General features: G+C 37.7%; 1 protein-coding gene across 1 annotated transcript in view; it reads left to right on the top strand.

Moving 5' to 3' along the window:
* Positions 1-5,488: 5,488 nt before the first annotated feature.
* Positions 5,489-16,365, top strand: part of LOC131805791 (chromatin-remodeling ATPase INO80-like) — a gene marked incomplete at its 3' end in the record, with an annotated part of 79,706 nt that continues 68,829 nt past the window's right edge. Inside the window, exons 1-9 of the mRNA XM_059129412.1 lie at positions 5,489-5,680; positions 5,747-6,021; positions 7,441-7,634; positions 7,698-8,832; positions 8,894-9,935; positions 10,579-10,963; positions 11,024-11,364; positions 11,430-11,691; positions 13,547-13,714. Coding sequence (XP_058985395.1) covers positions 5,766-6,021; positions 7,441-7,634; positions 7,698-8,832; positions 8,894-9,935; positions 10,579-10,963; positions 11,024-11,364; positions 11,430-11,691; positions 13,547-13,714 — 3,783 coding nt within the window. The remainder of the gene's footprint in view (positions 5,681-5,746; positions 6,022-7,440; positions 7,635-7,697; positions 8,833-8,893; positions 9,936-10,578; positions 10,964-11,023; positions 11,365-11,429; positions 11,692-13,546; positions 13,715-16,365) is intronic.

Genomic DNA, 16,365 nt, shown 5'->3' with positions numbered 1-16,365 from the left:
TTTGTGCGCTTGCAAACAATATAATAAGCTGTCACTGTAATAATTTTAACAGCTGTCGGACGAGTGGTTTAGAAATGACAGCAGTCTGAAGTTGGTTGCAGTTTTTTCATCTCACCTGATATGGGAGCTATATCTGAACCAATTTCGATAAAATTTGGAAGGAAAGTTTTTTTTAAAGCCCATTATTTCCATCTCACCGGTAGTTTGTTTACATTACAAGTTTTTGCAGGATCTACATATATTTCTCCTGTTTAATTATAAAATCCCCTTTTTTACTACACTATCCCCAACATACGCAAACTGCATCAAAAATGTATTACATATGTATGCACAAGGATAATTGCTATTACCACACATACACCCACACACGCACTCACTCGCAGAGAGGGGGACACATGTTACATTTGTGACAGTATGACGTTATTAAATCATTAATTTTACGTCACCTTTAAATCTAATTAAAATTTTACGATAATTTTTTCGAAACCACAATTTGCCAGCAAGGACATGACAACAGGATATCATACATTTTACCGTAAAAACAATGTAAATATTCATAATTGAGGAGATATGTCACAGAGTGGGTAATAAAAACTGAGATTTTAACTAAACTAATGTCAGAAAATTTTTGGAGGCCCAATTACAGGACAAGGCATCATTTACTGACTTGGGAACATGGCCAAGGTTATAAGGAAAATAGAAAAAGGAAGCCAAATTCCTTTAGAAAATTTCATAACTTTTTTTAATCTGGTGGTTACTTTGAACTTTCCACCTCGATGACAATGTCCCCAGAAATGTTCCTCCGTGTATGTCCGTAAATACTTAAGAAAATGAGCCTCAGGTGATGCTACGCCATTAAACCAAAAATTATGTAATATTTACATAAATAGAACACAAATAGCTTCGTTCAAATGCTTAAAGTTAGCCAAACGCTGGCAATAACACGCACGGGACATAAAGGCTGAATGTGTGCCAAGCATATGGACATCATGTGTTTGCGGGCACATTTAAGCCAGCCTAAAGTGGTAATGGAATCAACACAACCAAAGTAACCTTCTAGTGTTCAATACATGCAAGTATATGTAAGTATGTTTAATATTCAAAATTGTAAACCGTGTACTTTTTATAGCCTTCACCTTTGAAAGGAGGGTATATTAACTTTGCCATTCCGTTTGTAACATTCTAAAATATTCGTCGTAGACCCCATAAAGTATATATATTCATAATCAGCATACATCTCTAAGTCGATTTAACGATGTTCGTCTGTCTGTCCGTCTGTCTATCCGTCCGTCTCTCTGTTGAAATCGCGATACAGCCCACATTATTTGACGTAGAGCGCCAACATTTAGCAGAGCAATTTGTATTGTATCTAGGATGGTTGGTATTGAAAATGAGATATATCGGTCCACTTTTTGGTATAGTCCCCATATAACGGTACCTCCCGATATTCGATATTTTGATGATTTTTGCCACACTTTTTTATTACGGATTTGTCTGAAATTTGGTATTTGTAGGTCAAAATGGGTCTTAGTTCGTGTGGCGAAGCATTGTATGTATAGGTTCACGTTTTCGTATAGTCCCCATGTAACGGTACCTTCCGATATTCGGTATTTTGATGGTTTTTGCCATATTTTTTCACGGATTTGTCTGAAAATTGGTATTTGTAGGTCATAATGGGTCCTAGTTCGTGTGGCGAAACATTATATTAATAGGTCCACGTTTTCGTATAGTCCCCATGTAACGGTACCTTCCGATATTCGGTATTTTGATGGTTTTTGCCACATTTTTTCACGGATTTGTCTGAAAATTGGTATTTGTTGGCCATAATGGGTTCAAGCTCCGGTGGCGAAACATCGCATACATAGGTCCACCCTTTGGTATAGCCCCCATATAACGGTACCTCCCGATATTCGGTATTTTGATGTTTTTTGCCACATTTTTTTCACGGATTTGTCTGAAATTTAGTATTTGTAGGTCATATTGGGTTCTAGCTCCGGTTACATGTATAGTTCCAAGTTTTTGTACAGCCCCATATAGCCATATTTCCCGATTTGAAGGCAATAATGAGCTCTAATGTTTCCTTTACCCTACCGAACTTAATGTTTTTTACTTGTTTGTCCTTGCAAATAAATTGGTGAAATAGGAAGAGACATTCAAACACGTAGAATTTTTTTTATAGAAGAATCAGAAGAAGAGGTGAAAAACTTTAAATTCTTGTAAATATTTTTATCAATAATTTTTGTACACATAGATATATATATATATATATATATATATATATATATATATATATATATATATATATATATATATATATATATATATATATATATATATATATATATATATTTATATATATATATATATATATATATATATATATATATATATATATATATATATATATATATTTACAAGAATTTAAAGTTTTTCACCTCTTCTTCTGATTCTTTTATATATATAATAAATAACTTAAATTTTCTACAATTTCATTGCAATTGCACACAATCAAATGCGGAAAAATTCTAACAGAAAAATAGCGAATCCTCAAACCGAAGACGGCGTTGCCAACTCTCTATGTGAAGGCGTATGTTTAGTTAAGGGGTAACTTTTATAAACTGTTATATGTAGCGTATAACATATTTCTAGACACAAACCGTTATCCGTTAAATTCTAAAGAACAAATTAAAAAAGTCTCAGCAAAGGTATCTGTCGTTTTTGCTGACAGATGTATACCCTCAGCCAATGTTCGATTATTTAAATATATTTTTACTTCTATTATGATTATTCAAATTGTTGGCTCTCTATGGATGGAAGTTCCGAAGGAATGGGTCAATATTGTCCATTTCGTATCGGACCTAATTAAATACGATATAAATGTTGCGACGAGCTTGGTTACTTCCTTTATATGAGATATGTGATAATTTTTAGAAAATGTTAAGATGTGCTTAAGGTTCCAGATAAAGTCGACCGAAGTATTCCATTTTCATATTTCATCTAATATAGATAAAAAACATTGGTATGGGCAAAATTACAAGAAAATCGAACATTTGTATCCAATTCAATTCCACATTCATCTCATGTTTCTGGTTGAGAGAAATATTTTTTTATGAGCTTCGTGGATATTCAAAATGTTGACCCTTTGTGGGGGAGGTACCAAAAGTGGTCGACCGATATATTCCATCTTCCCAGCAAGGGCTGGATTCTTGTTCTATGAAAATATGAAATGAAAAATATTTTCTTTATAAAATTTTTCATTTCACATTTTCATAGAACAAGAATTGAGGCCCAGATGTTGTGTTAGTAGAAATAATGGGGGATGTGTGAAATATGAAAAGAACCGGATGCTTATTATGTTTTTTATAATCGTTTTGGTTATTCAAAACTGTAACCCTTTGTGGGGGAGATACCAAAAGGAATGGAGCGATCTCTACCACTTTTATAACACGTATTGTGTTGATGGAAATATTGAGATGTACCAAGTCTGGAATGGAATCGGATGTTAATTTCGCATTTTATGAGCTTCGTGGATATTCAAAATGTTGACTTTTGTGGAGGAGGTACCAAGAGGAGAATAGCGATATATTCCATCTTCACACCAGACCTTGGGCTAATAAAAATATTGTAATGTGAGTAATTTGAAGACAATCGGACTCTTACATTACATTTTATAAGAGTTTTGATTATTCAAAATTGCGAACCTTTTTGAGGAGGTACTTGATGAAGTGGATCGATATTGTCAATTTTCGCACCTGATCTTGTATTGATGCAAAGTTGAAGCAAAATCGAATAAGCAAAATAAATATTTTCTTTTTGAAAATTTCAACCTTTTGTGGTGGAGGTACAAGAAGGAGTTAATCGCTGTTGCCCATCTCGGTACACGATTTAAGTTTAATAATAATATTACGATGTACCATGTTTGGACCAAATAGGATACTCCCTTCGAGAGTTGTCGGGCGCACCAGCCGGCAGACGGGTGGACGGACACCCATAGAACGACTGCAAATATCCTGAAACGGATTTGACCGAAAGAGACCAAGGGTCAAAAACCGTTATTTCGATGAGGCACGTTTTGGCCGTATCAAATGATGTATACCCTCTGTAGCCATATGGCTGAGGGTTTAATAACATAACCATTCAGATAAGGCTGGGTTTTTGGAAATTCGTAATAAAACGGTACAAAAAGTATTAAAAGATACTAAATATGACATTTTGAGGAAGCAGTATTTAAGGAAGCTGTAGAGCTAGAACTCTACTTTGGAATGGGTTTCACCGATGAAGTGCTCGAAAAGTACCAAAATGTACTATATTTGGTACCATTTCGCATTATGTAAATGGTAAGGGCTAAAATGTTAAAATTTGGTGTGGAAATGAAGGTTGAGGAGTAGAGTCGATGTAAGAATGTAGTTTTGGAAGTGTCTTCTCTCCACACGTCGCCGTTGGTGACTGTGGTTAAGGTTAATATGGATGTGCTTTTGGAATTGTGCACTATAATTGTTCAAAAATTACTAAGTGGTACTAAATTGGGGATTGGACGAAGGGATAGAGCTGGAATACCGAAATTTGATATGGAGATCTGTATTGGCATGCGGATTTAGATATGAAGGTGATTTTGAAAATGTGAAGGTGATTTGTGGATCACTGTTGGTGTCTAAGAGGGTGAGATCTAGATTGTTTTGGATATGCATACTAAAAGTTACTATTTTTGGAAGTGGTTGAAGGGATAGAGCTGAAATTCTGAAATTAAAGTCACTGTTGGTTTCTAGGGTTTACATATGGAAATGTTGAAAGAGTTTTGGACAGAAAAAATGGATGTGTGGTACTTTTGCAATGGTTTTACTAATATCCTTCTCGGTGAACTTTAAAATGAAAGATTTTGAAAACATTTTTGTGTAAAAGGTAATCATTTTCCCATTATAATTACGGAAACAGGAGAAACTTGAATCTTGGAGGTCTGAAAACTTAGTACGATGCATGGTACAATGATATCAAGGCAGGGCTATGATACCATAATAGCAAAATTAAGGGGGCAAAGTCATTTCAAATAAGCATATCCATTTCTGCATTTTCCGTAATGTACTCTGTCAAATGTTACTAAATAAAAACAGGTTTATATGAATAAATTTGAAAATATTGTCAACATATGTATGCATGCATGATTTTACCTTCTTAATTCTACCATGGATACCATATGATTTTATTTTTTTATTTTCTTAGCTTAATATGTAAACATTATTTGTTATATGTATGTAATTAATATATTTCATAAATTGTGCAAAACGACCAGCAAAAACATATCGTTTTCCAACACTCAACATCCTCTTTCACGTCTATTTCCGTATTTCTAAATCCCTACAGTTGTTTTCGATCTATGAAACCCTTCGAAAATCGTTGAATTTGTTTTGATTATGATGCTTTATCATTTACTGCATTTTGCTCCGTGTTTCTTGTTTTCGAACGGCGTCAATTTCCTACCATTTAGCTTTGTAATCTGCAGAGCTGCATGCTAAACCCACAAAAACAATAAGAAAGAATATTTTATTTATAAATGGGAATGAGCAGATAACGCAAATAAAACGAACGGAAAAGAAAATGTGTTCAACTGCTGGCATTTCTCTAACCGTAAAGCTTATGTAAAGCGAGGAAATTAGAAGGAAAAATTGGAATTTATTTTCACACAGTGAGTTTGTGAAAAATATAACTAATTTTTAATGCAAAATTGTATAAAGATTTGTGATTTTTGTAGATTTAATTGACAGAGAAAGATGAACGGAGTTATTGAACAGGAGAATGTGGCGTTGCCTGCCATGCAAATGGCTGAACCATTGCACAAACAACGTTTGGAGGCCGCACTGGATATGCGTCCATTTATGCAGCAGGCACGTGAAATACTTTCAAGGCCGCTAACCAGCCCGGAAGAGTCTGAGGCCGATGACAGCCCCGGTGAAGAGTCTTACGACGATGAGAGTGCCATGGGTGGCAGCCGAAAGAAGAAGTCGAAGAAATTGGGCACAAAACAAGGTGAGTTGCAAGGAAAATATTTTCAATAATTTTTTTTCCAATTGGAAAAAAATTTGATTCGTCCATAACATACCATACCTTTCCATGCTGTTTACTCCAAAATGCGCTTTTTCAAGTTGCCCATACTAATGGACTCCCTTTTAAGACGTTTATATGGATATACTGTTTTAAAAGTATCCTATAGAGATCTCATATAAAATGTTCTTGTTTGTAAATACCCTTTCCAGATTATCTTCTGAATGTTCTATACCTAGCTAGTCTGAAAAGATTCCCCTTGGCTCAATTGAAAACGTCCTTCAGCTCGTGGTAATTGACGTCCATATTATCTCTTTTAGAAACACTACCTTCAACTCCGTGGAAAGTGTTCATTCTCCTCGTCTGGAAAAACTTCCCTAGATCCACTAGATCGTTTGAAAAGACACCCTTCAGGTCGCTTATAAAGAGGCCCTAAAGGTCGCCTGTAAAGACGCCCTTCAGGTGGCCTATAAAGATGCCTTCAGGTCGCCTGTAAAGACGCCCTTCAGGTCGCCTATAAAGACGCCCTTCAGGTCGCCTATAAAGACGCCCTTCAGGTCGCCTATAAAGAAGCCCTTCAGGTCGCCTATAAGGACGCCATTAGGTCGCCTATAAAGACGCCCTTCAGGTCGCCTATAAAGACGCCTTCAGGTCGCCTATAAAGACGCCCTTCAGGTCGCCTATAAAGACGCCCTTCAGGTCGCCTATAAAGACGCCCTTCAGGTCGCCTATAAAGACGCCCTTCAGGTCGCCTATAAAGACGCCCTTCAGGTCGCCTATAAAGACGCCCTTCAGATCGCCTATAAAGACGCCCTTCAGGTCGCCTATAAAGACGCCCTTCAGGTCGCCTATAAAGACGCCCTTCAGGTCGCCTATAAAGACGCCCTTCAGGTCGCCTATAAGACGCCCTTCAGGTCGCCTATAAAGACGCCCTTCAGGTCGCCTATAAAGACGCCCTTCAGGTCGCCTATAAAGACACCCTTCAGGTCGCCTATAAGACACCCTTCAGGTCGCCTATAAAGACGCCCTTCAGGTCGCCTATAAAGACGCCCTTCAGGTCGCCTATAAAGACGCCATTCAGGTCGCCTATAAAGACGCCCTTCAGGTCGCCTATAAAGACGTCCTTCAGGTCGCCTATAAATACACATTTCAGGTCGTCTGTAGAGTCTTACTTTAGCTCGTCTGTAGAGCCTTCCTCCAGCTCGTCTGGAAAGTCTCCCTTCAGCTCGTCTGTAGAGTCTATAAAAAACGTCTGTCCCCAACAAATCCTCCCTTTATCTACTTTTCAAAGACTACTTTCCGAGTAAAAGGATTCTTAATCCGTTTCAGCCATTGAAGGAGCTTTCACATTTTTGATTCAATGCCGATCTCGACTTCTTAATCTTTTTCCATTTTTCATTTTAGAACGCCAAGCTGTTAAATCATCCTTATACAACTTCAGTGAGCTGACGGCCGATCGTGAATGGTTATATGATGTGATTATGAGCGATACAGATACTGAGACGGACATAAGTGACGAAGATGATTATGTCAAGGAAATGTTGAAGACCCATATGAAACAACAAAAACTACGGGAAAACTACTACAAAAAGGCAACAGTGAGTATTGATTTTCTTCTCCTGAAACCGATTTGAAATATTTAAATGTTTCCCCTCTTCCAGAATACTCAATATGCCTACTATGGAAGTGGACTTCTATCAAATCATGACATGTTCACAGAACACCAACAATCGATTGTGGGTGTGAGGAAGCGCAAACGCCGCACAAAGAAAGAGAAGCCCATAAAAATTGCCCCCTTGCCTAAGTTACCAAAAATGCCGAAAATACGTAAACCACGTAAATCCAAACATAAGCCTTTGCAAGATGCACAACACGGCTCCAAGGAGGCTAATGAAAGCATGAAACCTATAGCTGGCAGTTCTAGCAATTTCAATGAGGATGATGAAGACGTTGATGTTCAATCAGATGTTGAAACTTCAATGACATTCGATTCTCGTGATATGTCTGGAATTTCGGCATTACCTGCTGGCTATTCGGGTAGGGGAAGAAGACGTAAGAGTCAACAGGGTTTGCCACGAACCCCTGAAGCCTTGGCTGCACGTCGTAGAAGAGTATGGCAATTAATGGCCAAAAAGGAATTGGGCAGATGCCAAAGGGCACGTAGTAATAATCACAAAGAAATGGTACAAAATTGTAAACGTGCCGCCACAATGTGCATGAAGGTGGTACGACAAAAGGCAATGATTTCCCAGAAAGTTATGAAAGAAACAGTGTGGCGTGCCAAACGTTTGACACGTGAAATGCTCTCCTATTGGAAACGTTATGAGCGTGTTGAACGTGACACACGAAGGCGAATGGAAAAAGAGGCAGAGGAACAACGTAAAATGGATGTGGAATTGATTGAAGTAAAGCGCCAACAGAGGAAACTTAATTTCTTGATAACGCAAACTGAACTCTATGCCCATTTTATGTCACGGAAATTGGGTCAGGGTACTGAGGCGGAACAGTTGCGCATTCTCAATCAACTGGATGAGGAGGCCAATCCCCGTTTGGCGGCCTATGATGATTATGATGCTGAAGAAATGAAACAGTTGGCCCAGCTACATGCCGAGGAGGCTTTTGTCAACGATCAAAATAAGGCAAAGAAATTTGATGTCAGTGTTAAAAAGGAATCAGGGCATAGTGATTATATTAAGGAGGAGGATAAGCCCCAGTCGTTGTTGACAGAAAAAACTCAGGCCGATTTGCCTCAACCTTCCATTTTCCGGGGCTCACTGAAGGCATATCAGATTAAGGGTAAGGATAAAATAAAAGCTTCGAATATTAAGATTTAAATATTTTATCTTTGTTTTTATAGGCATGACCTGGCTGGCGAACATCTATGACCAGGGCATCAGCGGCATATTGGCCGATGAAATGGGTTTGGGTAAAACTGTACAATCAATTGCCTTTCTTTGTCACATTGCCGAACACTATGGTGTTTGGGGTCCATTCCTGATCATCTCCCCCGCCTCTACGCTGCACAACTGGCAGCAGGAATTGGAACGTTTTGCCCCAGATTTTAATGTTGTACCCTATTGGGGCTCACCCAATGAACGTAAAATCTTGCGGCAATTTTGGGAACAGAAGGATTTGCATACCCGCGACGCCAGCTTTCATGTGGTCATCACTTCGTACCAGCTGATTGTTTCTGATTACAAATATTTCAATCGCATTAAATGGCAATATATGGTCTTGGATGAGGCTCAAGCCATTAAAAGCGCCTCATCGATGCGTTGGAAATTGTTATTGGGTTTTAATTGTCGTAATCGTCTACTGCTCAGTGGCACACCCATACAAAATAGTATGGCCGAACTATGGGCCCTACTGCATTTTATTATGCCCACACTATTCGATTCACATGACGAATTCAATGAATGGTTCTCCAAGGATATTGAATCACATGCTGAAAATAAGACTGGTATTGATGAGAAACAAATCTCACGTTTACACATGATTTTGAAACCTTTCATGTTGAGACGTATTAAAAAGGATGTGGAGAATGAATTGTCGGATAAAATTGAAATTATGGTCTATTGCCCGCTGACCATACGCCAAAAGCTTTTGTATATGGCATTGAAACAGAAAATCCGCATTGAAGATCTTTTGAATTTGACACGTGGTGGAGGTGGTACCACCGGCGATGGCAGTCATCATATCGATCGTAATTTTACTTCGAATTTAATGAATCTCGTAATGCAGTTTCGTAAAGTATGCAATCATCCGGAGTTGTTTGAGCGACGTGATGCCAAGAGTCCATTTGTTATGAAATGTCAGGAGTATGTCATACCACGTTTGGTCTTCGATGATGGGCTGCTTTATCGAGCGCTGCCAAGTCAAAGGCATTTACTTTACAATCGGTGAGTGTAAGGTTTATATAGAGGATAAAAAAGTCTGTCAGAGCCATGATCGTGGATTTTCGAAGCAAAGGATTAATTGTAAGAGCCTTTAGAATTTCAATCTTAGCTTTGTCAAAGATCATTTTTAATTACCAACTGTCTTGCATTTTAGCCTTTTCAGAGAATATATTTAAGGGCCAACAGACCTTCAATCTTGTCCTTGTTAAATAGAATTTTCGAGAGCAAACAGACAGTTTCAATGAATATATTTCAGAGGCCAAATTCCTTAACCTTTTTTTCAAAGAATATTTTCCAAGAGCCAGTAGATCTTCAATCGCGGATATTTTAAGGAGACAAGTTGAAGGTAGTCTCTATAGAAGAGATAAAAGGAAACTCTCTAGACGAGTTGAAAAGAGACTCTCTAGACAAGTTTAAAGGAGACTCTCAGACGATTTGAAAGGAGACTCTCTAGACGAGTTGAAAGAAGACTCTCTAGACGTGTTGAAAGGAGTCTCTCTAGACGAGTTGAAGGGAGTCTCCCTAGACAGGTTAAATAATGTTTTTAAGGTGTCAACAAATCTTCAATCATGGCTTTTTCAAAGAATATTTTTCAAGTGCCAACCAACATCCAATTGCCGCTTTTATAATTAACATTTCCTTTCAGGTTTTCCATTTTCAAAGCTGATTACTCACACCATTCCTTGTTCCAAGAACCAAAGTCACCCCGAACTCAACGTAAACCCCATGAGAATTATGTACGTTATATAGACTTAAATGTTGCCAATGAAGGCTGCTTTAGTTTCACTCGACTCTGTGATATATCACCTAAAGATTTGGAAGACACGACCATAAATGGTTTGATAACATTGCTACAACATTATCGCCGAAAAGTATTATTTCAACAATTGCTGGCCTATCGACGAGAATGGTGGTCAGCAGATTATAAAGCAACACGGTTTCAGTTATTGGAACCAACATTGGAGAATCCATTGAATAAAAACTATCTGTTTGAAAACAGTGTTTTGAGGCAGCTAATATTTACGGGATTGGTAGGATTCTAAACATTTTGTTTTTTCTTTCATCATCGTTAAAATTTCTCTCTTTTCTAGACCTCCAAAGAAAGTTCCATCTATGCCTTTGGCGATTATAAAACCAGCAACATGCAAGAGACCATTGAACATCGTGTCATACGTAGCAAATACAAACAAAATATTGAAGAAGCTGAAATTAAAAATGAAATGCTTGATGAGGCTGAATCGGAGTTGATTATGAACACTGCTGGTGGTTCATCGAATAATACCAAGAAACTTTCCAAAGAACCTTTACGTTTACTGCCCGAATTTGAACATAAAAGACGTTTACCTCAATACTATCAATGTGAACCATTGGATATGCCTCGTTTCCTATATGGGCTGAATCAGAAAGTCAATAGCTATAATCGTTATTTATAGTAAGTTGAGAATTTTGTTCATCATTGAACATTTTTTTAATTTCTTTTTTTTTGTATATTTTTAGTTGTGAAAGCCGTGCCGCTGCCTGGTCTCACATACGCCACCTGCATTGTGAAAATCGTGACGGCTTAGAAGTTGTCAATTCTGGAATGGAATTACTTACACCCAAATTTGGTTGGTCTTCAATCATAATACCCGATAAGGAAACTCTTATATCAGATGCTGGCAAATTATCGGTGTTAGATAGTTTATTGACCCGTCTCAAGGCTGAAGGTCATCGTGTGTTGATCTATTCACAAATGACCAAAATGATTGATTTATTGGAGGTAAGAAGAAACAAAACGAACTGAAACAGAAAATGACTCTATACAAAGTTTTAAGAGATTTTGGGAGTCTGAGTGCTGGAATTAGTGTTTTTTGGGAGTTTTACAAACAAGGCGAATGGAATCTTTATGGATGAATTGTAAAGTTTGCTTTTGTAGACTTATGGAGTCTTTATAGGCGAGCTATGAACGCATTCTGTTTCGGACAATCGGAAGTCATGATATTTAGACGTGCTAGAGTGGAGCTTTTTAGATACGGTAAAGAACAACCCTTTTAGACGAGCTAGTAGAAATTATAGTAAATGAGATAAAATGGCCTTTTTAGATGTTCTGAAGGGAGTCGTTTTAGACGAGTTGTTACAGTTTTTAAACATGAACTGAATGCTTCCTTTTCGGATGAACTAAAGGGCTTCTTTTCAGAGGAGTTAAAACTCCCTTTCAAACGATCTTTTCAGACGATCCGAAGAATGTCTTTTCAGTCGATCTAAAGGCTGTCTTTTCAGACGAGCTGAAGGTTGCCCTTCCCAAGGGATTGAAAGCTGCCCCTTCAGATAAGGTGAAGGTTTTCTTTACCGACTAGTTGAAGCCTACATTTTCCAAAGATCTGAAGGCTTGAAGACTTGAAGATGGTTTTTAGACGAGCTGAAGGAAGTCTTAAGGCTTGCAGAATGGAGTATATAAGAGCCGACTGTCTGAAGGTAGTCTTTTCAGATGATCTGTTGGCTGTCTTTTCAGACAAGCTGAAGGCTGCCCTTTCCAAGGATCTGAAAGCTGTACTTTCAGAAAAGCTTAAGGTTTTCTTTACCGACGAGTTGAAGGCTGAATTCTTCTATGAGCTGAAGGATATTTTTTCAAAAGACTTGAAGACTGTTTTTTGACTAGCTGAAGGATTAAGGATTTTAAGACAAACTACAGGAGTCTTAAAGCGTACAGAATTGATTATTTTAGGAAGAGTCGAGAGCATTATGATGGGAATCTTTATAGACGCGTATTACAGAGTCTTTATAGACGAGCTGAAGGTATACTTTACAGACGAGCAGTAGCGGTCTTTAAATGCCGATGGAAGTCTTAACAGATGACCAGATGATAGTTTTTATAAATGTGCCAATGGGAGTTTTTTAAAACGAACCTGTATAGAACGATGAGCCTGCGACGGTCTTTTAAGAGAAGGGAAGTCTTTCAAGACAAAATGAATGGAGATTTTCAAAACGAATTGAAAGGAGTCCTTCACAACCAGTTGAAAGATGATTAGGTATCGGTTTGGAGATTGTGGGCTTTGTCTACCGAAAACCGTCATAATACGACCCGACCCCTGCCGACAAATGCTTTCTATGTGGAGCATTTTTTTAATAATACAGTAGTTAGTTCTATCTGCCCGGTAGTTTTTTGGCGCTGAAATTTTACGGCTCCAATCGAATAGGGTCTGGAAACATGATTTTCAAGAAGTTTCCTTTAGAGCTCGAAATATCATTCTAAAGGTACTTTAAGCCCTTCTATTGCCAAAGTCAGCATGTAAGTCCGTGGTTTTTTGTACCATAACAATCCTGAGCGGTAGTTTTATATTTTTTCAAGTGTTTTGGCTGTTGGCTGCCTCCAAAACATGGCGCTGTAATTTTAAGGCTCAAATCCAATGAGGTCTAGAAACATGATTTTTAAGAATTACCTTTAGAGCTCGAATTGTCATGCTGAAGGTACTTTGAGACCTTCTAATGCCAAAATCAGCCTATGATTCCATCTGAGTGGTGGTTTTTTGTACCATCACAATCCTTTGACTGTTTTTAGAGTTCGGAAAAAACTTTTCATTTCATGTTTACTTAGAAATATGAAACTTAAAACTAATTTTTCTTATTTCTTACAGGAATACATGTGGCATCGTAAACATCGTTACATGCGTTTGGATGGTTCCAGTAAAATCTCAGCTCGACGCGATATGGTAGCAGATTTTCAATCTCGTCAGGATATATTCGTATTTTTGCTGTCCACAAGGGCAGGTGGTTTGGGTATTAATCTAACAGCTGCCGATACGGTGAGTACAATATTACATTTTTATATGTCCCTGAGGGTTTTACTACACATCAGGTTAGAGTCATGTATAAAGTGATTTTTTTCGAATTTTTATAGCATACTTTTAGGCGTTCTCACACAATTTGAAGCTTATACGAAATGCTTTGATTATAGAATGAGTGTAAATATAAGTATATTATAAAGTATATGATTTATGTAGCATAGCGTTTTTCAAGTTTCAACATTGTTGGGAGCGCTTAAAAATATCCTCTAAAAGCGCTTAGTATAAAAAAGTGAATAAGGTCACTTTAAATATGGTTCTAATATGACTTATTAATCAGCACATCATTTTAGAGCCATATGTAAAGTTACTTTTACGATTTTAGAGCATAATTTTAGGCGTATATTAATTATTTATCAATTTATATTGCTATGAAAAAGTATAGTACAAAGTATATAACACTAAAAAGTATGCTATAAAAATGGCAAATACAAACATGAAAACAGTTCCTTAAACCCTTGTCTGAGAAGTGATGCAATGAAAAGATTTTTATCTTTATTATTCTTTAATTTTCTAAGAGATCCTGATATCCCTTCATACCTGTTGAATGCAATTGAAAAAGTAATCTTTATCTTAAGAACCTCTCCAAAAAGAATCCCTTTCAAAATCTTCTCACACTTTCTGGCATTGAATGATGATGGTACAAAGTCCCCGACACAAAAAGAACATCTACCAAACATTCTAAAAATACAAATCGAATGGTGTGTGCTTTTTTTTTTGAAATATTGTGGCAAGCGAAACAAATGACTTCTATGTTTTTTCCCTCGCCGCAACATTGATTTCGAATAACTATAGCATGAAACAACGGAAATTTGCAATCGATTGGTCACAGAAAGTCAAACAAAAAACTAAAACATCCATAAAAACAGCAATCATGAGAATCAGTAAAAAAAACAGCAGCAGCAAACAATGAAATATTGAAAGTCAAATTCTAAAACCAAACGTACAATTACTAAACACAAGACAAAACACCGAGAAGTTTTTAGGGGGGACACACATTAGTGGATGAATGAATGAATGCATCTTGACTGGGGTTTTTTCGGGCTACATACGAGGGGCGTTAGAGGAGTGGTTTGTTGCTGGGGTTTTTCGGGCGACATACGAGGGGCGTTGAAAGAGTGGTTTGTTGATGATTTTTTGTTTATTTTTCAATAGACATTCTTTTGAAGTCCTCTATGGATAAAAACATCCTTTCAAGACGTCTATGAAGATAGACTCCTTTTCAAGTCAAAGTATGGAGATAGACCATTTTACAAGTCGAATATCCTCCATATACCCCCTTTTAATTCGGGGCCTATGGAAATAGACTTCTTTTTAGGTCGTATATGAAGGTTAGACTCCTTTTCAAGTCAAGTGGAGGAAGATAGACCATTTTTCAAGTCATATATGGAGGTAAGCCCTCTTTTAATTCGGCGCCTCTTTTTAGGTGGTATATGAAGGTTAGACTCCTTTTCAAGTCGCCTAAGCTAGACTTTGTCATGTCGGCGTCTATGAAGGTAGACCTCTTTTCAAGTTGGCACTTCTGGCGTTCCCAAGTCTGAGATAGAATTTTTCCAAGAAGGTGTATATCCCCAGCTTGTTAAGTTGGCGCCTATTTAAATAGATTCCGTTTCAAGTCTGCGTCTAAGGAGGTAGATCCCTACTCGATTCATTTATGGAAAAATAATCCTTTTTTAAGTCCGCGCCTATGGAGATAGACTACATTTTAAGCCTGTGTCTAGGGAATTAGCTTCCTGTGTGAATCATTTATGGATATATACTCCTTTTAAGTCTATGTCTATGGATATAGATTTCTTTTGAGGTCAGCGTCTATGGATATAAGATCCTTTTCAGATCTGTGTCTATCGAAGGTACTCCCTGCTCGAATCATTTATGAAGATTGATTTATTTTCAAGTCGGCATCAGAAAGACTAGATCGATACTCGAATCATTTATGAAAATAGACTCCTTTCAACGCGACTTCTATGGAGATAGACTCCTTTTTAATCATGCGGCTGTGGAATTAGGTGCCTGCTCGAATCATTTATGGATATATACTCAGTTTTAAGCCTACGTCTGTGGATATAGAATTATTTTCAAGACAACGTTTATGGAGATAAGCCCACTTTCAAATCTGCGTTTATGCTCGAATCATTTGTGAAGATTGACTTCTTTTCGAGTCGACGTCTATTTACAAGTCGCCTATGGAGATAGACCCCTTTTCAAGTCAACGTCAATGTAGAGAGACTCCATTAAAGTCGGCGTTTGTGGATAGACAGACGACTTTAAAAATATAGTTCGAGTTAGTCACCTTTGGCACGAACGGCCAATGAAACCGTCACACGCTGCCCAAATATTGCTCTTCGGTATTTTGGCCCATTCCCGACGAAGCGCTAGCTTGAGGTGATCGACACTTTGGTATTTTTTAGTGCCAACCTTGCTTTCAAAAATACTCCAGACACAATAGTCCAACGGATTGGTATCCGGAGATTTTGTTGGCCATTGTTCGCTGGAAATTAAGCGAGGAACCTCAATTGGTAACCATTCCTGGGTGGCGGGTGCTGAGTGCGATGGTGCTGAGTCCTGTTGGAATGTCCAAGGTCTGCGGTCAAAATGTTTGCGTGCCCAAGGCT

This window comes from Musca domestica, unplaced genomic scaffold, assembly GCF_030504385.1.
Source record: "Musca domestica strain aabys unplaced genomic scaffold, Musca_domestica.polishedcontigs.V.1.1 604, whole genome shotgun sequence".
Classification (NCBI taxonomy): Eukaryota; Metazoa; Arthropoda; class Insecta; order Diptera; family Muscidae; genus Musca; species Musca domestica.
The sequence above is the reverse complement of the archived record's forward strand: the minus strand, read 5'-3'. Positions and strand labels throughout refer to the sequence as shown.